The sequence below is a fragment of the Dendropsophus ebraccatus genome, chromosome 6 (genome assembly GCF_027789765.1).
Source record: "Dendropsophus ebraccatus isolate aDenEbr1 chromosome 6, aDenEbr1.pat, whole genome shotgun sequence".
NCBI lineage: Eukaryota > Metazoa > Chordata > Amphibia > Anura > Hylidae > Dendropsophus > Dendropsophus ebraccatus.
This window is the reverse complement of record NC_091459.1, coordinates 91,525,843-91,548,421: the sequence shown is the minus strand read 5'-3', so window position 1 is coordinate 91,548,421 and position 22,579 is coordinate 91,525,843. Positions and strand designations below refer to the sequence as shown.

General features: G+C 44.8%; 1 protein-coding gene across 2 annotated transcripts in view; it reads left to right on the top strand.

The window, feature by feature from the left end:
• Positions 1–9,634: 9,634 nt before the first annotated feature.
• Positions 9,635–22,579, top strand: part of SLC25A36 (solute carrier family 25 member 36) — a 34,754-nt gene continuing 21,809 nt past the window's right edge. Inside the window, exons 1-2 of one of the 2 annotated variants that reach the window (XM_069975375.1) lie at positions 9,635–10,005; positions 22,205–22,375. In XM_069975375.1, coding sequence (XP_069831476.1) covers positions 9,965–10,005; positions 22,205–22,375 — 212 coding nt within the window. In that variant the 5' untranslated portion in view covers positions 9,635–9,964. The remainder of the gene's footprint in view (positions 10,006–22,204; positions 22,376–22,579) is intronic. The other variant, XM_069975376.1, reaches the window with a different exon arrangement.

Below are 22,579 nucleotides of genomic sequence, written 5' to 3'. Positions count from 1 at the left end.
CTGATGAATAGGGAAGACTGGACGTTTTTTAGGAGCCAAACCGCCAAACATTCTATCCTGTATGGTCTGAGGTTCTGGAGTCTCCTCTATGCCCATAGTCTCTCTTACGGCCTTGATTAAGGTATCCACAAAATCTACCGCAGGTGATGGCTCAGACACTACTTCCTCAACCTCCAAGCCCGACTGCCCCATATCCTCTGCCTCTGTGCCGAGACTCTGGTCCTCCTCGTCTCCTAAAGAGGACGGAGGATGAGACACAGATCTACTAGGTCCAGGTTGTTCAAGATCAATAATTGGAAAAACGGCTGGAGCTGACATAGGAAGAGGTAGAGCTGGAGCCGGTATAGGGGCTAACGGAGGGGCTGGTGTTGTAGGAGGCTGAGCCTGAAAAGGCATAGAAGCCCTAATTTCCTTTTTTATGATGTTCTTCATGTTACGAACAAAAGATGGTCCCTGGTCTTCCAGAACTCTATTCATACAGCTACCACAAAGAAGCTTATTGTAGGAGCTACTTAATCGTTTTCTACAGGTTGGACATTCTTTACTCTTAGAGCGAGTCTTACTGGACGACCCTTCCTAAAATTGACAAGACATCAAAACTTTAGAGAAAAACATAAAATCGATTGGGGAACTTCCCCTCTTACCCACTCCATACCTTTGGAACCTGAGTTGCAGGAGGAGTAGATTCAGTGATTTCAGCGCTCTCACCCTCCATGATGATCGTCCAAGATCCAGGAGGTCAGAACTTCCATTATAGCACCAGGTAGCTGCTTCACAAGGGAGAGCAGCTCAAGCACCCAGGATTGAGTACTGACCTGGCGTCCATCATGGCACCTTTTTAAAACTGGCGCCGAAATCCCATGTGACCGGCTGACTCCGCCCCCACGCCGTGCGCTGACCCGGCGTCACCCTCCCGGCGCTCCACCTGAGCAGGCACAGACCCCGGAAGTTGCCGAACACGGCCGGCAGAGCTACCCCCTCCCCCGTACTTCCGGCTACTCATGCCGCAGCGCGCGCAGGGCGCAGCGCTGCAGACTGGAGCACCAGCCGCACCGAGGAGGGCCAGGGGAGGTCCGGGGACCCGTCTTCCGGAGGTGTCGGGGGGAAGCCAGACTAGGAGGCTGCTCCATGACGGAGCCTGACGCCGCCGGGAAGCCGGTAAGTTTTAACCCGGTAACCCCCAGTCACTCTCTCTTTTAATCCAGGGTAGGGAAGGGAGAGCCCCTTCCAGCTCCTGCTCCCTTGGGACAGGAAACAGAAACTGACGAGAGGAGGGAAGGTTACTTCTTTTAAAGATCCAGGGATTCCCTGCATCCTGTTTCCTGTCCAATGGGGAAAGGAGGTGGACCTCTCCAGGGGTGCCGTCATAGGGCGAAAAGAGAAAAATTCTTAGCATTTTTACACTGATAATTAAGGCTATGTAATGAATACGACCAATGTCTATATGCCCTATGGCATATTGATGTCACTGAGGAGGGTGAATCTCTGGCAGACTTTAGCTGTTTTAAATGCCACTACATAATACCATCTTTCCCTTGCAGTGGCCAGGTGAACCATATGGTGGCATTGCTATATAGCCTTTGTGAATATGGCTTTGCATGATGCTTTATTGAATAAAACCTATATATACATTAGAATCATAAAGGATAATGGGGCTCTCCTGTTTTAGTATGAATTAGATTTTTCAAATCTGCGTAACATGCACCTCAGTAAATGTAGAAATGTAGTCTGGACTGAATGCAACCAAGAAAAAGCCCCAAACAAGGTCATCCTAGAAATTTCGAGGAATAAAAAAATTCATCTGAATGAATGTAGGTGTAGTGTAGCATCCGGCAATTTGCTTACATTACGCTTGGTGCTCATTTATGTGTGAAGCAGCAGCTGCCAATGGTGACGACAGATTTGCAACCCAGACATACAGGCATCAACGCAAGAGAACAGTATTCCTATATAACACTATTAGTACATGCTACAAGCAACAGTGGATTAAATGTACCCTGGGCCCCGGACTGTCCACCCAACCTGCCCCCCCCCCACACACACACACACACACACACACCGTTGACCTTACACCCCCAGATCTATCCACAACCCTCCTGAAATAAAAATTAACAGACTAATTTCCTTATAATGAACAATTAACTTTTTTCATCTCATTCAAACAAAAAAATAAATAAACCTTATGGCTCTCTGTGCTGCTGCCCCTATAATAGATAGCTCCCTGGCTGCTGCCCCCACTAAGCTAGATTACTCCCTGCTGCCCCCACTATTGATGGTCCCCTGCTTCGTCCAATATAGATGGCCCTGTGCTGCCCCCAATAGACATGCAAGGCCCAATCCCCTGCTGCCCCCATTAACATTCCTCAGTTCTTAAGGCCCTATTCCACCGAACGATTATCGTTCATAAACTCGCTCCAACGACCGCTCGTTAACGATAATCGCTTTGTGGAATTGGTGTAAACGAGCGAATGACAAAGGCGAAATCGTTCAAAATTGTTTTTCAGCATTTCGAAAAAAAAATTGTTGGTCTTTGAAAGATAATTCGCTAATCGGTTTGTAAAATTAGAAATCTTTCAGTCGTTCGTAAAAAAGGTTTAAAAAAAAGTAGGTGTGTCTGATGGTCATGATCACCCCGGCAAACGTTTTAAATGACCATGTAACAACCGCAAAATAATCGTTACACTACATATATCGTTCACGTTCCCATGTGTGTTATGTGTTATTGTTCGCTAAAAAAAAATTGTTTAGTGATCGTTAACGAGCAGTCGTTGGAGCAAGTTTATGAACGATAATCGTTCTGTGGAATAGGGCCTTTAGCTGAAGCACCTCTGGCAGATTCCAGACTCAAATCTTCTTGGGCAGTGTTTCTCAACCTTTTCAAGCCAAGTACCCCCATTTGATGAGATGCTCCAGCCAAGTACCCCCTAGGATGAAACTGATTATAAACATTGCCTTAATAAAGCCAAGATCACACAATGCATCTATATGCTCTGTATAAGGTCTGTGTCAGCAACTAATTCCCAGATCAGATCCCCCTTAACAATGTGAATGATCTGTAAGACCCAGTAATAATGCCAGTAGTCATGTCTAATGTTGCCCCCGTAGTCAGTAATAATGTCCACTTTCCCAATAATAAAGCCCCCTTCCCTAGTAATAATGCCCCTGTAGCCATTATTAATATCCCCTTCCCAAAAATAAGAGCCAATGTGGCCACTAATACATGGCCCCTGCAGCAGCCAGATACATGGCCCCTTGCATGTAGATACATTTCCACTTGCAATCAGGCAGGGCCAGCCCTGGCACACAAACCCCACCAGCCCACATATATCTCCCACCACCAATTGCATTAACTGTGTTAAGCAGAAGAATTTTTAGCTCTGCTTTGTTACACCATTTTATTACATATATAATACCCAGAATTATCACAGAACAAAAATAAGTGTACACTACCAATATAGTCACTAATACCCCCATATACTGACCATATAGATAGATACCAGGTATACACAGATACCAGGTGTACACAGATGCTGCAGAGTATTACACCCTGCAGACTATAGAAGAGTATACAGCAGTGATATCAGATACCAGGTGTACACAGATGCTGCAGACTATAGAAGAGAATACAGCAGTGATCAGACGCAAGTCACAGGTGGAATACAGAATTAGGTTATGTTCACAGTACATAAGTACTGTAGTAATTGCGGCTGTTGTTGATCACAGCCGTGAATACTACGGTACTTACGTAGTGCTGCAGGCTGAGGGAATCCCGACTGGAGTGTATACACATAGTATACACTCTGGCTGGGGTCCCTAGCGGCGCCGTAGCAAACTGACATGTCAGATTTCTGTGGCTGCTATTCAATTCATTTCACACAATGGAGCATGTGGCTGCGGCCGCACGCTCCATTGTGAGCAGCGGGGAATTTGGTGGCAGTGAAGATCTTCCGGCTGGTACCACAGTACCAGCCGGGATGATCTTTTCTGACACTGGCCGTTCCGTGACCTGGCGTCTTACAGAGTGGGAACATAGCCTTACAGAGGATCTGTCATCTCTTGTGTCATTGTGCTGTTCCCACTATCATTCCTGGAAATCTAGGAATACATTGGTCAGTCGGTGTTAGGGCCTTATTACACAGAGAGATTATCGGCCAAATAAGGTAAACAGCAATCAGCCATGGAGGAGGTGGAGCTCATCATAGTCTTTAAACAGTTTTAAAACTCATTGGCTGCTGATCCCCACTGATCACAGCAAGAGCTGCAAGAAGAATTCTGCAGACCCCTAAATACAGTCAGACCCCTAATTAAATGTAATCCACATAACCTAATCCCCCCCCCCCTCTCCTCCGCCATAAGTGATTACACTGTAATTACATCCTGGGACTCACAGGTGGCGTCTTCTCTGATCAGTCATTTTGCTTTTCTTCCCCATCAGGCCCAGGCCTCCATGAAGACGTCTCTCAGGTACAACTTGTCCCCACAGAATCAGCGAGACAAACACTTTAGGCTTCATGCATCAGCACCATCTTCACCTCTATACAAAGCCCCTGTGTATTGCTCCACAAAGTAATAGTGCCCACTCTGTGCCCCCCTATGGTATACATAGCTCTTTTTGTGACTTCATATAGTATATATACCCCCTCTGTGGCCCCATATAGTGTACATATACCCCCTCTGTGCCACACATAGTTTATATAGGCCTCTTTTGTACCCCCAATATGGTGTTTATATGCCCCATATAGTTTTATATACCCCCTCCAGGGGGCAGACATAGACTGCAAAGGGCCCTGTGTAAAAAAAAAAATGTGTCCTTCCCGGTGTTCTTGTCACTTCTGTCTGGTCCCTGCAGCCACCACTGGGACTTCGAAGCCGGTCTGTGAAGTGACAGGCCACTCAGCCAATAACTGGCCATGGTAGTACCATGTCAGCCAGTGATTAACCTGAGCAGCCTGTCACCTCACAGACCGGCTCTGAAGTCCCAGTGGTGGCTGCAGGGACCAGACAGACGTGACAAGAACACCGGGGAGCGCGGACAGGTGTGTATAACGTTTATAGTTTTTTCTACACAATCATCAGCTGTCAGCTGCACATCACTACACAATTACATGTAGCAATGTGCAGCCCTGGCGGCTGAAGATTTTTAAAATGGAATTATTGACAACAATCAACAGATCATCATCGGCTGATCGTTGTCTTTATTACACTGAGCGATGATCTACCAAATCGTCCTGATTACCAGCAGATTATCGCTCAGTGTAATAAGGCCCTTACTATAGCAATATGGGCCCTATACTGTGAGTAGCTGTCAAGTCTCTAGCTCCTTCAGCTTCCTTGTCAGAGACTTCTTTTCCACAGCAAGCAGACATGTTTAACCCTTACAGTGCTTGCACAGATAATCCATTCAAGAGTTGCAGGAAGGCAATGTAAGGGTTAAACTTCTGTCAGCAGTAAATGAACACAAGTCACTGAAAGAAACCAGGGAATCTAGAGAGAGGAGCTGAACCCCCCCCACCGGCTCTGACACTGCCATGACCCTCACCTCATAATTAGATTAGGTAAGAGAGAGCAGGACTTCCACCTGCTCTCCTGCTCTGTGTGCAGGCGGGTCAGGGGAGGAGACGCTGTCACCGGGTGCTGCTGCTGGCTGTCTGCAGGAGGGAGATGATTATCAGAGCAGCCGGAGGAACACCAAGAAGTTCCTGTAGCTCTGTGCTCTCCCCTGCAGCCCTGTCCCCTGGAGTCTCACTCCCCTGGCCCCTGTGCACTGATAGCTGTAGTATGTCCCTTCCGTGCCCACACTAGAAAAAAAAAAAAAAAAAGGAAAATCAACTCACCTGTCATCAGCAGCTCCTCTCCTGTAGCTTCTTCCAGCAGCTCCCCCATCCTTGAAGCGTTCTCCTTTGTCTCCTGTCACGTCCCGCACAGACAGCCTGGTACCCAGGAACTGCCTGTGCCGGATGTGCCCTGCAGCCTCACTCATAGATCTGCCTGTGTGCGTTAGACACACACACGCGGGGCTGCAGGGCACCTCTGGCACAGGCCGTTCCAGGCTGCCTGTGCGGGACATGACAGGAGACCAAGGAGAACGCATCAAGCATAGGGAAGCAGGTGACAGATGACCCGTACCTTACTCCCTGCTGTGAAGGAGGACAGCGGTTAGTTTCTCCAGCATCTTCCGGCGTACCCCCTCAACCTGCGCCGGGTACCCCCTGGGGTACGCGTACCGCAGGTTGAGAAACACTGTTCTTGGGTATGATGTCACCTGGTTTTAAGGATTTTCTGTCATTCTCTGCTGATCCTCTCAGGCAGTCTTGGCTGTGTGCAGAGGGTTATCGACTTGTAGGAAGGTTAACCTCTTACCCAATCTGAGGTCAGGTTTTCATTAAAAATATCTCTATACTTTGCTCTATTGAGTTTTCCCCAAACCCTGACCAGTCTGCATGTATAAGCCACTAAAAAACACTTCCATAGCATGATGCTGCCACCATCATGCTTTACTGTAGTGAAGGTTATTGGGCAGGTGAGGAGCAGTGACTGGCTCCCTCCATACATGGCGCTCGGAAATGAGGTAAAAAAATTCAATCTCGGTTTTAAGTGTCGACTTTTAAGTGTCGCTGTCGCTTGGCAATACTTTTGCCATGTCATAACAAGACATGGCAAAAGTTTTGATAGCTCCCAGTTTGAGTATTCAGACCCGTACTGATAATGAGAACAAGCCGGAAGAAGACCGCGCTGAGTGGGGAGAAGATCATGCTGCAGTGCCGTCCTCTCCCTACTCGTTCTCACAATTGGTACGGGTCTAAACACTTAGACCCAGACCGTTCAAAACTTCCAAACTGGGGTGGGTTCAGCCTGCTCTCCCAGGGTGACAGGTTCCATTTGATTCACAAAATAAAATTAAAATTCCTGTCTGAAGAGAGACTGGGACTAAGTAGTGGCGCTAGCTCACAGGTGGTGCTGTACAATGTGGGAATGGGGCCTATATACCATCTCCAAAAAAAACAGTATATCACTGTTATAAATAAACACACATGAAAGATAAGCGTATTTCGAACAGAACTTTGGCGCATTTCAACCTCCACTGAATTCTGGTAAAAGTTCTGAATTGGAACCAGTCCTCACATATACACCAAATGACAATGGGTACCGATCGTCAATAACCTAACAAGTTATAGAAAGTGTCCCAATAAGATGATCTTATATACCATGACAACAGATGTAAATCGCTAATCCATCTACAGATCCACTAACAAGCACTGGTATAGCCCTCGCCAGCACACTGAGTGAAGCAACACATCCTACCTGGGTGTATTGGAGCTCGATTCCAGTAGGAGAGAGGACAGCAGAGATGGTCAACAGCGAGAGTGGTCTGTTTTTTTAAGTATTTGTCCTATTGGGGAATCCGGACTGTTTCCTGTATATTCAATTAGTAGAGAGTCTCTCCTATGGAGCAGTATAAAGTGATTCTTGATGATGCAAACACTAGTGCGGAGTACTAACTGTGGGCAAACTCCGGCCGACAGTGTGCACCACTGACTTCCGCCCAAAAGTTCCCTGTGACATCACAAGTAATACGGTGGCCACAGAGACCCAAAAAAACTCCATCGCGTTTCCGGAATACTCCGATTTCCTTCGTCACTTTCTCTAACCAGTTAGGTTATTGACGATCGGTACCCATTGTCATTTGGTGTATATCTGAGGACTGGTTCCAATTCAGAACATATACCAGAATTCAGTGGAGGGTGAGTTGCGCCAAAGTTCCATTTAATTCACCACTGGTGACTCCAATCAAGGTGCAGAAAAATTTCAAGTGTCATAGCAAAGGGTCTGAATTCATAGATCCTTTGCAAAAAAAATCTGAAATTCTGTTTTTAATATTCTTACTATGGGGTATTGAGTGCTGTTTCTGGAAGAGGGCAGCCATGTTTTTCTAAGCCTGGATAACCCCTTTAAGCTAGGCCATTAATATCAGGTCGATGGGGATCTAACTCAGGCATCCCTACAATCCGCTGATCAAAGGGACTGAAGCTTTTCAGCCTCTTCATTGCTTACCTGGCAGTCAGACAACTGTGATCTGATATTGACAGATATAAAATTCCAAGAATCTCATCTAATACAAGCATTTCAACGTTCTTCTGTTAAAAAAAAAAAGAAATATAGAATATAAAACAAAGTAATGAAATAAGTGATTATATTAATATAAGTTACATGTACTACATTACTGGCGACAAACTATTGGTCTGAACGTTTATTACAATGTCGCTGGGGGTTCTTGCCTCCCTAAGGACCAACACTGCAGGATAAGGAGTAGACCTAGAAGGACCTGTCACTTTTCAAAGGGGTTGTCCAGCGAAATTTTTATTCTTTCAAATCAACTGGTGTCAGAAAGTTATATAGATTTGTAATTTTTGAAAATCTTATCGGGAACCTGTCCTGACCCCCCGCTAGAGCACCTTATAGGTACCTGATCGTGCTGGGTCCCGCTTCTTGAGGGGGTGACAGGTCCTCTTTAAGTCTACCCATACTTATCAGCTACTATATGTCCTGCAGAAAGTGGTGTTTTATTAACAGAAACAGTTCTCTGCTGACATCCCTGTCCATGTCAGGAACTGTCTACAGCAGCAGCAAATCCCCATAGAAAACCTCTCCTGCTCTGGACAGTTCCTGTCTCGGCCAGAGATGTCAGCAGAGAGCACTGTGTCGGAATGTAAATAAAACAACACTTCCTGTAGGACATCCAGCAGCTGATAAGTATGGAAAGACTTGAGATTTTTAAATAGAAGTAAATTACACATCTGTATAACTATCTGACATCAGTTGATTTGAAAGAAAAAAATTCGCTGGACAATCCCTTTAACATGTTACTACATAGGCCTGAGCTGCATGGCCACTTCTATCCTCCCTAAACCAGTCTATGGCTGCAGATATAGCTCAGTGTAATGATGGCCTGTCCTCATAAGCCCTGCTTGTACCGCCATCAATCTCTGCAGCTATGACAGCGCTGGAGGGAGCTGCTGCAGGAACTCAATCACCTGAATGTTGCAATCCCCAATACATAACATGGTTGGGAGCTGTTCTGTGTTATAGCCCTGGAGGCCAGTGTTGTGGCAAAACTACAACTCCCACCATGCTGTCAGGGGATGATGGGAGTTGTAGTTTTGCAGCAGCTGGAGACACAGGTGGTGGAGCAGTGCTCTCAGGCTCCCCTACAGGGGAAGTGTAGGTGCATGGAGGCGCATGGTGACCATTCTTGGTTCTGGGGGCTCCAACCTGTGCTCCCCATTTCATGACACCCCCTGGTAGACAGAGGTTGAGTATATAAAGTAATATTTTCCATAAACTGCTCTGTAACTGTCACCACACACAGAATAGCATCACACAGAGAGTGACCTGTGGACCTCCAACACCGCGACTATACTGCCGAGCTCCTGAGCCCCGCCCACTGTGCGGAAATGCATGCTGGGATCTGTAGTCATGTGAAGGTTGAGACTTATGACACTGAACATTCCCCACACATCTATCCAGCGGGAGCCAAGTCACGTGGGAGACAGCTGCGGTCCCTGCGTCACTTCCGCTCTAGCTCCGCAGCCAATCAGCTTTGTGTTTATGTCGAGCTGTTGAATATTCATGAGAGAGAGGGGGAGCAGGCGGCAGAGGGGAGCGGTGAATTCAGGAGACAGCGATCCGGGCAGGACTGTGGGAGGCAGGCTGTGTGTGAGGTCGGGGCGGGGGGCTCTCTACAGCCTGTGCAGGCGCCATACCGCTCTATATATGCTGACAAGGCCAGTGGTGAGCAGCCTGTAGCCGCGGGAGCTGAGCTGTGCAGTGGCTGCTGCTTGGTGGCATGACAGCGGGCCTACATCTCCTGCTTCTTCCCTGACTCGGGGTGATCCATCCGCGGCGCCTCCCAGGGACCTGCTCCCCTGCTCCTCCTTCTGTCCGCAGGGGAGAAGAATGAGAGAGAATGAGCCAGAGAGACACCCTGGTGCATCTGTTTGCTGGAGGGTAGGTACCTGTGCACACTGGCCGGCTCTGCGGCTTCACCTGTATAGACAGATACACCTATAGTCCCCTGTGGGATGGATATCAGTCATCTCATGCTGATCGGTCCTGATCCTCCTATAATTCACTCATAACACAGAAGTTGGGACAAGTTCAACCATTGATGACTGAACGGGATCACAGACGTCACCTTGTCAGGGCATGCTGGGGGTTGTAGTTCTGCAACAGCTGGAGATCTACTGTTTATACTAATAACCCATCATGTATTCTTAGTGCTACCTGCTGGGGGTTACAGTGCAGCTGTCATATCTGTTAGCTACCCAGCAGTAGTGCAGCACCTCTATGCCTACATAGCTACCCAGCAGTAGTGCAGCCCCTCTATGCCTACATAGCTACCCAGCAGTAGTGCAGCACCTCTATGCCTACATAGCTACCCAGCAGTAGTGCAGCACCTCTATGCCTACATAGCTACCCAGCAGTAGTGCAGCCCCTCTATGCCTACATAGCTACCCAGCAGTAGTGCAGCGCCTCTATGCCTACATAGCTACCCAGCAGTAGTGCAGCCCCTCTATGCCTACATAGCTACCCAGCAGTAGTGCAGCGCCTCTATGCCTACATAGCTACCCAGCAGTAGTGCAGCGCCTCTATGCCTACATAGCTACCCAGCAGTAGTGCAGCCCCTCTATGCCTACATAGCTACCCAGCAGTAGTGCAGCACCTCTATGCCTACATAGCTACCCAGCAATAGTGCAGCGCTCCTAGCTGTAATGTACCCAGCAGTAGTGCAGTGCTCCTAGCTGTATTTCTTTTATTAAAATTTTAAACATAACAATAAGTAAATACAGAAATAACACACCATGTCTAAGCAGAACAAAACAATAAATAGAAAAATTACCAAAACAAAATGAAACCATAACATAAACAACCGGTTCTTCCACATAGACAACCCATATACCTATATACAATATAAACAATTTTAGCTAAACATATTAATGTACCCAGCAGTAGTGCAGCACCTTTATGCCTACATATCTAACCAGTAGTGCAGCAGTCCTGGCTCTAATCTACCCAGCAGTAGCGCAAAGCTCCTGGCTCTAATCTACTCAGCAGTAGTGCAGTGCTCCTATCTCTAATCTACCCAGCAGTAGTGCAGCGCTCCTAGCTGTAATGTACCCAGCAGTAGTGCAGCGCTCCTAGCTGTAATCTACCCAGCAATAGTGCAGCGCTCCTAGCTGTAATGTACCCAGCAGTAGTGCAGCGCTCCTAGCTCTAATCTACCCAGCAGTAGTGCAGCACCCCTATGCCTACATATCTAACCAGTAATGCAGTGCTCCTAGCTCTAATCTACCCAGCAGTAGTGCAGCGCTCCTAGCTCTAATCTACATAACAGTAGTGCAGCGCTCCTGTCTCTTCTCTCTTCTATCTACACCTCTGCAGGCCTGTCAGCCTGTTCTGGACCTTTGGGTGACAGGTTTACAGTTAACTGGTGCTGGCAGTGTACTGCAGTTTGCATTGTTATATACAGGCTCTATATAGATATAGCGCACAGCTTATTAGGGTGCCTTTACACAAAGACGTTTATGTAATAGAATTTTTGAAGCCAAATCCAGGAACAGAATACAAACACAGAACAGATCATAAAGGAAGACTGAGATTTCGCCAGTTCCATTCCTGGCTTTGGCTTTAGAAATCTGTCAGATAAATCTCTGTGTAAAGGCAGCCTTAGACCTTCTGGAGCTCCAGGGGGCTGGTATCAGGAGTGCTGGGTTCATGGGGAGCACATACTTCATAAGTTTAGCATCACCTTGCGGCAGCAAACCATCCGTGTAGGAGTAACTGACACAAAACTAGGTCAGAGGTGACATGCGGCAACCAATTAGAGGCTCCCTCTTTTTTTTATTTTTTATAAAGATTCTCTTAAAAATGAAAGAAGTATTCTGATTGGTTGCTGTGGGTGATAACTGGACTTGTTCTGCACTGGTTTTCGTGAATGTTGCTAAACTACAACTCCCAGCATTCACTGACATCAGCAGGGTTAATATATTGTGCTAGCTTGCAAAAGGGGGCGATTAAGCGCACCAGGCCAGAAGGGAGTACTGTAGCTATCAACATGCGTAGGTACCAATAGTCCCCCACAGTTCTGCTAAAATCAGCAAAATATCCTTTTATCACATCATGTGATCACTGTATTTTTTTAACTATTCCCTATAAAAGGTAGATTACAGGGTGCAATTCTTTGGTATTTACCTGGAGGTTAAGCTGCTTGGATGTTTATGAAGTACTAGATGAACCTGTAAGTGTCATGTAGTCTGCGGAGAGATCACTCACCCGGACAGCATGCACTTTACATATTTGCAATAACTTCTCATTGTACTGAGGTTCCCTGTGTTGTCAGGGAGAGCGTGGATTACTGCCAGGCACTGTAGTGAGGGGATTGGCCACCGTTCAGCAGCATAAGGGCAATGCCCTATCAAGTGTTGTAATAGCGCTGAATGGGACCACATTGTAGCAGATTACAGAGTGGAGTTCAGTGTGTGCCAGGAGGGCCAAACATGATCTGTTTCACTGATAAGTCCCTGAATACAAGGCTGTGCTTGTTGCGCTTCCTTGGATACATTTTAGCACTGATAGTATAGATCTCTCTAGATCCAACCCAAATCTCTGGTACATAAAAGTGCATTCAGTCCTAGGCAGCACAGGTGCATAGAGAGGAGAGTGTGTCAATACTTATGGCAGCTAGCTGTGTGTATCATGGACGTTCTTGAGTAAGTTAATGGAGGTACCGACACTCCGGTCAGTCTTGTTAGATTTTTAACTTGTTGTGATAAAACAAAAGTTCCATTCTATTAGAGTATGTGTAATACTGATGCGTTTTGCACAGGTGTGCTTAATCACACTTGCGTGAAACACGTTTGGCACATCCTGTGATGGGTTTTTGACTTTGGCTAAATAAATGTTTGTGTTTTAGCAATATTAGCTGCTTAATCCCGTCTTTCTTTATTTTGTGACTTACGGGCTCCAGTACAGGCCTCTCATCCTCCAGAAATGTGCTGGGTTATGTTGTGGTCCATCTGATAGGATTGCCATGAAGGCTAATACACACGGCTTCTGAGCTACGTCTAAGCAGGGGAAAGCTTCCAGCGTATGGATGTGAGTTATTTATTGGCCTCCGTTTTGCCTGTGCTTCCTCTATCAGAGCGGTACGTGTTACAGTAGTGTTTATTCCGGCTTTAATCAGATATACATGCTGAGTGTATACCTCTAAGGGAAGACAGTATAGCACAGAGTATATGGAGCCTCCATATATTGGAGATGCTGCAGTCGGAGATTATTGGTGGTCACCTAGATTTTCCAAAAACAAGCAAATCCACCAGCAAAGACCACCTTTACGGAGCCATGATAGCTGTGTATTTTTGCATCTGTGTTAGGCTAGGGATACACAGTAACTTTGGTTGTGCCACACAGTGTCTATAATGCAGATGTTACAATAGGCCTGTAGATGTCCCAGGCAGAATGGGTCAGGATCCTGTAAGAGGCTCTGCATGTCTTTGGCCCTTTGGCTTTAGAATACCTCTATGGACATATTTAATGGGGATTCTACAGAGTTCCTCATAGTATAGATTAATGGTCCAGGACATCCTGGGGTCTGCAGAAAGAGCATTACTGTGTTTGCTTTCCTGGGGTTTACATATGTTTGCCTTCAGGGAGTACTAATCATAGAAATATATACTGGAAGTGTTTAGTAGAGTTTCCCTTGAACTTGTGTAAAGTTCATGAGACGCAGGAAGAATCTCTCAGAGAAAAGGATGTATTTACACAAAGCAGACCTGTTCCACTAGAATGGTATAGCAGAAAAAGTCTGCATCAAATCGACTGTGTCTGAATATCCCCTTAGAGAGTGTATTGCAGGAGGGCAGCCATTATGGTAGCCTGTGATGTGGGAGCACTTGATATACGGCTTCTGGATGACAAGTGTTACACAAGACGCACATAACTAACGTAAGAGCTTGGCCGCGCTCATAAAGGTCCTGAGATTTCTCTGCAGGCGAGTTCTGCACACTTTTAGATAGTTATATATGATTAATTTTGTGCTGTGTTTCAGGGATATACTTATTGGTTCTTATTGCATTGTTCCATCTAAGAAATAAACAACCTGAGTGGAGACCAATACAAGCTTTTTATTGCTATCAGTTTGTGTTAGTTGGTATCAGTATCTGGCTGCTTACAGGCGTCTTGTAGTTGAGGAAGCATTCTAGTGCTCACATAGACATCCTATGAATAAATAGTCATAGTGCATGACTGGACTGTATTGTGAGAGTCCATGCTGGGCAGCATTATTTCCTATGGCTCTGCTATTCCATGTGTTTCCCCCTCAGTTTGTTTTACAGGACACACAGTTATACTTCATGTGTTTGAGGGTAAATATCTGCAGTCAGCCTCATTGTGTTGTCACGCCGCTCTTATGTAGGGCAAAGGTCGCAGAGCAGCACACAGATGTATGGAGTGAGCGCTGAGGAGGGGGAATGACATGTAAATGCAGCGTCTCTCCACGTCACTAGCCCGAGCCGTCAGTGCTAAGTTACCCAAGGACGTAAATATGAACTTCTCCTCCTCAGAGCTCAGGCCTACTCCTGTCATAGATCTGCACTGTTCTTTAATCTGACATTATGAAGGATGCCGGGTTTATAAAGCTCAGTATTGTTAATAAACTCTGCAGACCTAGTGTATTTTGTTCGAATTGTCATCTAGCAATGATACACAAATAACCTTGTAGGGAAGAATCCCTCCTTAGGGTGGGTTCACACTGTGTTTTTGCAATTCGTTTAACGGATCCGTTTTTTTTTTTTTTAGTGGTCAAAAAAGTAGTGTCAGCAGTACTTTATTGTGCATAAAAAAAAACGCATCCGTTTTGATCCATTATAAAAAAAAAAACGGAAGTCAATGGAAAAACGGATCAAAAACAGACGCACATAAATGCATCCGTTTTTTGCAATCCTTTTTTTTTGCAAAAAAACGGATCAGTTAAACGGATTCTGAAAACGCAGTGTGAACCTAGCCTTAGTGAAAACACCTCAGTCGCGGCCCATAGCAGGCTGTACCCGGGCTTTAGAGGGTTGTGATCCTGCAGCTGTCGGAGGACATGTAAGACATTGTAATGGCTGGTGAAACTTTGATCCATCAGCTGATTCATTGGATTTATTGCTAAGATGTGGCCTTTCCTGTGCTTGCTCCTTGTCGCTGCCTCAGTGCCTGGGTCATCTAAGGACCCTGGCTTCTCCTAAGGCGCTTCATCACTTTGTCTCGCTGATGTCACAACAAGTCGCTTAGTTCTTGTATGTTAATGACGCCTGTCTGGGCTGCTGTTCCTTCTGTCGCTTTATTGTACTATTAATAATAGGTAAGCTCTCATTGCTGTGCACGTTTACACCAGGTCTGAGGAAGTGGAAGTCTGCTGAGTCAGGAATAGGCATACAGTGGTACCTCGGTTCTCGAACTTAATTGGTTCCGGAAGGCAGTTTAAGAACCAAGCAGTGTTTTCCCATAGAAAATAATGTAAATGTGATTAATTGGTTCCAGCAGCCACCAATAATTACCTACAATACTCATTTATTACACTAAGTGCTCAGTATAATCACTACAGTACAGAACAGCACTATACTGTACAGGACATTAAACATAAGAAATGTTCATCAGAACCAGCAGTTATAGTACAGTAGTCACCAATTCCTCACCCATCCTTTACTGTATAGCTTCCCCCCCATCCAAGCACTGTAATGTATGGGAGATGGTGGTGCACTGCCTGTACTACTACTGCAGTGTATATGCACTCCAGCAGTCTTATACAGCACTGTACTGTATGTGAAGCCTCACCACTGCTTAACTCGCCAGGTATAACCCACCATCCACCCTCGCAAAAATGTTTGAAAACCGAGCAAAGTTTGAATTCCAAACATTACTTCTGGGTAAATTTTCGTTCGAATACCAAGCAGTTTGAGTTTGAAAACCAAGGTATTACTGTACTTCTTACTTTCAGAATCATTATAATAATTATAGGATAGAATCATAGAGGGAGAATGGTGTAAACAGCTCGGCATGTTCCCAACCTATATGGCAGTGTATGGAGGCCATAGGATCCCTAGTCCAGTGCTGCAACTCCCTCTCTGTATTGTGCCTTACAGGTGTCTCGCATACTAAGAGGTCTGTTCTAGAATGAAGGATTGGAGGGTAGAAGTCTGCCGTATGTACAGAGACTGAAATAAAAGAAGGGTCTGATCATTAACCGTAATGCCCACAAAAGCCCATAACACACCCAAAAGCCCATACATGATCTATGACAGTAGGTGAAGGGTCATTGATCTTTGTCTGTTTTCATCAATCAACTTTAATGTGTGGGCACCTTATTTTATTTATTTTTTTTATATTGTAAAAACCCAGTGTGTAGATATAAAGTCTGAGTACAATGAGACATATATAGCCCACGTGTATTGGGGACGGCCTCGGCCAGGATGGGCTCACTACTAAGCTCTGCCACTGGATATTTATATCTGGTATAACACAATGTCCTGAGGCTGCAGCATATAAGACAAAACAGCTGCAGACATCTACTCTGTCCTCTCTGTTTTTGAGAGATGGTGGATGATGATAATAGAGTAATAGATTAAACCTTTGCCCAGATATTTTGGTCATATTAAAGTACATGTATATCCCTGTGCATATGGGAGGGATAAATACGTTTTTGGTATTATTGAAGAGATGTAGTGAGGCTAGTATTAAATGTCTCCCTAGAATACAGTTTCTCTCTCATAAAGCGTTAGTCTTTTATTTGTCGGCATAACCACATCCTGTATAACTAATGAAGTTACTGAACAGAAGGCTTAAAGGGATTTTCCCACTAAGGGTGGGTTCAGACTGAGGAATTCTCACGGAAAATGTCCACGGAATTCCGTCAGCTGTCCGCCCGCACGGGCACGCGCTTTTCCGCTGGCTCCATAGACACCATTCTATGGGCCAGCGTATTCCGGGATCCGCTGACACTTCTTTCAGCGTATAGCGGAATACGCTGGCCCATAGAATGGTGTCTATGGGGCGGGCGGACAGCTAACGGAATTCCGCTGACATTTTCTGCGAGAATCCCTCAGTCTGAACCCACCCAAAGAAGTGACATGACACTACTTTCAGCGTATAGGGGAATAAGCCGGCCCATAGAATGGTGTCTATGGGGCCGGCGGAAAGGCGCCCATATGTGCGGACATTTTCCGCGAGAATTTCCGTCTGAACTCACCCTAACTTTGTCACCCATCTATGTGAATAGGTTATAAGTGTGATCGCTGGGGTCGAACCCTCAAAACTCCCACAATTATGAGGACAGAGGTTCCAGAATGGAGCAGCCATATGCCATGAGACTGATGGGAAATTAAACCCTTTAAGTTGTAGTTCTCTACAACTCTGGTAACATACTAGCTATAGCTGATAACCTAGGACACCTCGTTGGTTTCCTACACTATTGGGGTATTTTTCCAGCTGGGATTGTCTTTAGATCTCCATGGTTGCTTTTATTGTGAACATTAGCTGCTTCATGTAAGGGCTTGTTCATGCGGTTTATAACCTCCATGGTTTTTGCACAGATTGACACAGGAAAAAGGTGCAAATACTGCAATAACATACCTTGAAAAATCCCACTACCATTGACTTCAATTGGACACCAGGAACAATGTGGAGAACGCTCTGGCGATGTACTGCATTGTCACTGCTTGTGACTGGGTATAATATTATACCTTTTGACCTCTGCAGAACCAGAAGGTGCCGATGTGTCCCACAAATACAATGGAATAAGTTGTATTCAGGGAAACTCCATCTTTATTAGAAGCCCAGAGGGCAGCTGCATTTGATTGACCAGTTTAGCCCATACCACTCATAGTCTTGCCATGCAGTGTGCCCTTCCACATGTGAGATGCTGTACTTTGCTCCTAGTGAGAGTGGTTTGCCTCCTGGCACAGTGTCCACCTCTCCCCAGTCAGCAGGGTAATGAAGAGCTTAGTTTAATCACTCATGGACTGTGGGTCTTGCTGAGTGATTTCACTTTTCCCTTCTATTCTCTCCCTGTCACATCAGCAATTACTGCCAAGACCCTCCGTATAAAAGCCTGTCTGTGCCTCGCTTAGGGCATGCCGCCCTGTGTGCACAGTTATTGTATGAGCACACGGCTCAGAAATTAATCAACTTGGGAGCGTCTCTCTGGACGCTGCGCCCATTAGGAGCTTTGTTGCCCCTGTGTCTGCCAGTTAATAGAGGGCACACTTTGTCCCGTATACCTCTGCCAAGCATCCAACACTTTCTGCCAAGGCTGCTGGTGCTAAGCTTGGAAGAAATCACTGCTTTCACACTAGCGTTATAAACTAACTAACAAATGGATTTGTTGTGTCTTCTGCATCTTTGTGAGCCCCCTCGTTCATGGTAGATCATAGATACACCGACAACAGGTTGTGCTACAAAAGAGAGAACAATACCTACATCTTCCTCCCATCATCCCTAACCTTCTTACCAACCAACAAAATGTGCAGTATGATGGGGAGTATGACTGCAATATTAGATTACATTGTAGTCTGTTGCCATGGAGATGGATGGTAACCATGAACACATTTAACATTGGGACATTTAATGATGATGATTCTTTGCATAGTTAAAGCGTAACTGTCATTTTTTTTTAAAACATTAAATATCAAGAGATTAAGCGATTTTAAGAAACTCTGTAATAGGTTTTATAAACCAAGTTTCCTTTTGGACTGAAAAAGCAATCTCCCAGCCTCCCCCCTCACTTCAGAAGAAGCAGGATTTCTGTCTCCATTGTGTGGCTATGGAGAGGGGAGGGGCTGTTAGGAGTGACTGAGCACGGAGCAGTCTTTCAAAGCACAACACCCTGCAATCTTCTCTCAGTAAGTTCATAGATAAGCACTGACCTTTCTGACCCCAGAATCCAGCGTTTTTTAGGTGCCCAGAGAGTCTACAAACAGCTGACCTTCATGCTCCCTCATCTCCCTCAGCCCCTCCCCCCTCCATAAGGATAGAATGGAGAGAACAGAGCCCGTCTTCACTGGCTTCTCTGTAATGAAGACGTGTTTGCCTGATAATGCACAGATAAGAAAGTCGGGGGGGAGGCTGGGAGATTGCTTCTTGAGTACAGAACGAGGCTTTTTTGGCTAATGAAACCTATTACAGAGTTTCTTAAAATTGCTTATACTACTGATTTCTGCAATAAAATATGACAGTTACGCTTTAAGTTTTAAGTGAACAATAAAACAAATATTGCAGTGGATCTGTGGTTATATATAAATCTCCTGTATTTTTATAAAGGACGTATTAACCAGTCATTAATAGCGGATGTTCCCTTTAAATCTTACTGCTATGTTTCTGCATGGTCCAGGTTATTTTGGAAAGTCTTACATTGACACAATGACAGCACTGTTTGGGGAAAATAGACTTGAGTGAGGTTTTCACTTTCCTCCTCCAGATTTCTCCAATCAGACCAGAGAGGTGGATATATAACCCCAGAATCCCTGCTGACATTTAGTTTCACAACAATGATTTTATTTTTAATAGGACTAGGATTTTTCCTCTTCTGTAAAAAGCAAGTATAGTTGTACATCTACTTGTTCCTAGATGAATTTAGTTGTGCTTTATTATATAATATATATTATATAATTATTTTTTTTTTGTATTTGTATTTCACTGTCTACAGCTCTCCTAGCAATTTTCAAAGGAATGCTGAATCCCAGTCCCAGAAATATATCCAAGAATAATATCACAATTCCCACCTAATGGAAACACTGTAGATAAGCATTCCCTAACAGTGGATAACATAAGTGTAGTGATCTTCTTACACAGTGATTATCCACCAAGCAGGCTGACACTGCTCCTGTGTAATAGGGCCTCTGATCGGCCGGTTATTTGCCGACAATCAGGTGGTTTGGTTACTGCACATTTCCCTGTGTCATGGGGTACATACAACTTAAAACTTAAATAGTGATGCTGTTTCTGGAAGAAAGGTGCTATGTTATAATTCTGGATGTCTGAGGGTTGGGGTTTAGATCAATGGTGGAGCTTAAAGTGATATTGCCCCCACCACCTCTGTTTGGTTCTCCGCATCATCCACAAGCCCCAGCAGGGAGATGGGCTCCAACTGCTGTAAGGCTCTGCCTAGCTGACACTGTCCTGTGGTAAAATGAAGCGAGAGTTATGGTGTGTTTACACACAGATTTATCTGGCAGATTTTTGAAGCCAAAGCCAGGAATGGATTTGAAAAGAGGAGAAATCTATGGGGGAGATTTATCAAACATGGTGTACAGTGAAACTGGCTCAATTGCCCCTAGCAACCAATCAGAGTCCACCTTTCATTCCTCACAGACTTTTTAGAAAATGAAAGCCTGAATCTGATTGGTTGCTAGGGGCAACTGAGCCAGTTTCACTTTACACCATGTTTGATAAATCTCCCCCTAAATCTTTTCTTTATGACCTATTTCCTGTTTATAGTCTGTCCCTGGCTTTGGCTTCAAAACCTGTCATATCAATCTATCTGTGTAAACACTACATAAGGAGGCTGACAGTATCACTTCAAAGCTCATTGTTCCCTATTGCAGGCAGGGCAGTCAACTGAGACAGTATCTGCACCGTTACAACCAGACGAGGGAAGGTCAACGGAAGAGAAAGGGATTTGGCTGAGAAGAACACAAAGAGACAAAGAAAAAAAATCTAATTTCTCAGTTTTCATTGTAATAAGAGAAAATTAGGTCAAAAAGAAATTTATTCTGACTTTTTCTATTTTTTTTTTTTTTTTTCCCCCTGTTGATTAACTATATTCTTTACATTCTGGAAAATAAAGAAAAGCAAGCCATGTTCTAGCCATGTTTTGTATGGAGATAAGATGTAAAGCGCACCTGTCGGCAGGGCGGCTACAGGAGTAGCAGCAATTTTGCCTGTTCATCCTGAACTTTTCAGTCTCCATGGATATGCCATAACGCACACAACCCCAATTTTGGCTGTGTTCACACTGTTTTTGCAATCCGTTTTTTTTTTTTTTTTTTTTTTTTTAATATGTACACAAAAACGTAGTCAACCTCATTTTTGAGCCTTGTTTTTTTTTATAATGGAATTCAATGGAAAAAGGGATCAAAGCGGATGCACACACATGCATCCGTTGTTTCCATCCATTTTTTTTTTTTTCTCAAAAAGTGGATGAAAAAAACTGATTGCAAAAATGTACTGTGGACCCAGCCTAAGTAAATTTTAATATGTCCAGGAACTGATAAAACCAGGGAGAAGGGCTTACGGCATTGCTAAAGCCTGTTGTACTCTCACTGGTAAATGTGGCTTAAGGGGTTATCCAGCGCTACAAGAACATGGCCACTTTTCCCCCTACTGTTGTTTCCAGTTCAGGTGTGGTTTGCAATTAAGCTCCATTTACTTCAATAGAACGGAGTTTCAAAACCCCTCCCAAACTGGAGACAATAGTAGAGGGAAAGTGACCATGTTTTTGTAGCGCTGGATAACCCCTTTAGGACCTGCAAAGGAACTCCTCACACTTGGAAAAAGGGTTTGCACTAAAATGGCTTTCTATGGACGGCATCCTCTGCAGTAACATGGCAGTATAATTGAGTAGACTCTTCAGTTTGGAAATCAGTTATCTTTTATGCTAGAAACCTTTTATATAACAGCTTTTTAAGGTTTTTGATATAAGAAGGATTAATGGATAACTAATTCCTCCAATCTGTTCTCATCTGACAATGAAAGGGAAGCATTTTATCTTAGGATCTTATTTCGTTAGGGTTTTGCTTCTTGATGTTCGGCTCGTGCTCTTTACCGCACCATTAAACACACGGCCTTCACTGTTTTTCCAGGAGGCCGCTGTCATTTGTACCTTAATGAAGTTCTCGGAGGCGGTTACAGATCTGAGCTCTCATTTGTTTCATTAGCCAGTCATCTGTGCCGCTTTTATTCCCAGAACGTGCCTTACCGTCAGGGCACCGCTGCTGCTGCTAATCCTCATATCATTGGCCATTGAAAAGAATGAAGTTTTTATCTTGAAATGTAAAACTTTATAGGATGGTATTGGTTACAAGTTGGAGATTATCTGACTGAGTTGTAAATACACATCAGTAAAAATAGCTTTCTGCCCCCCCCCCCCCCCCCCCGACATCTTTTTTTACAGATGTGGGGGCACTGTTGGTGCCATATTAACGTGCCCATTGGAAGTTGTGAAGACAAGACTACAGTCCTCATCAGTGACTTTCTACATCTCTGAAGTTCAGCTCAACACAGTGAATGGCGCCAGTGTTAACAGAGTGGCAAGAGTGTCCCCAGGACCACTGCACTGTCTCAAGTATGTACTGCCATATTACAATACAGTAGTAAAGAATATTTTAATGTTATTGCAATTGAAAATTCCGGACATAGGTTCTTATAGGACTGAGTTTCCAGATTTTCCTGGAGCCCTTTGTAGGGGGCAAAAAAAAATCTACAGAATTTTTAAGATTGGTTCATGATGATGGGTGAAGAGAGTTATATGCCATAGTACAGCCATGGG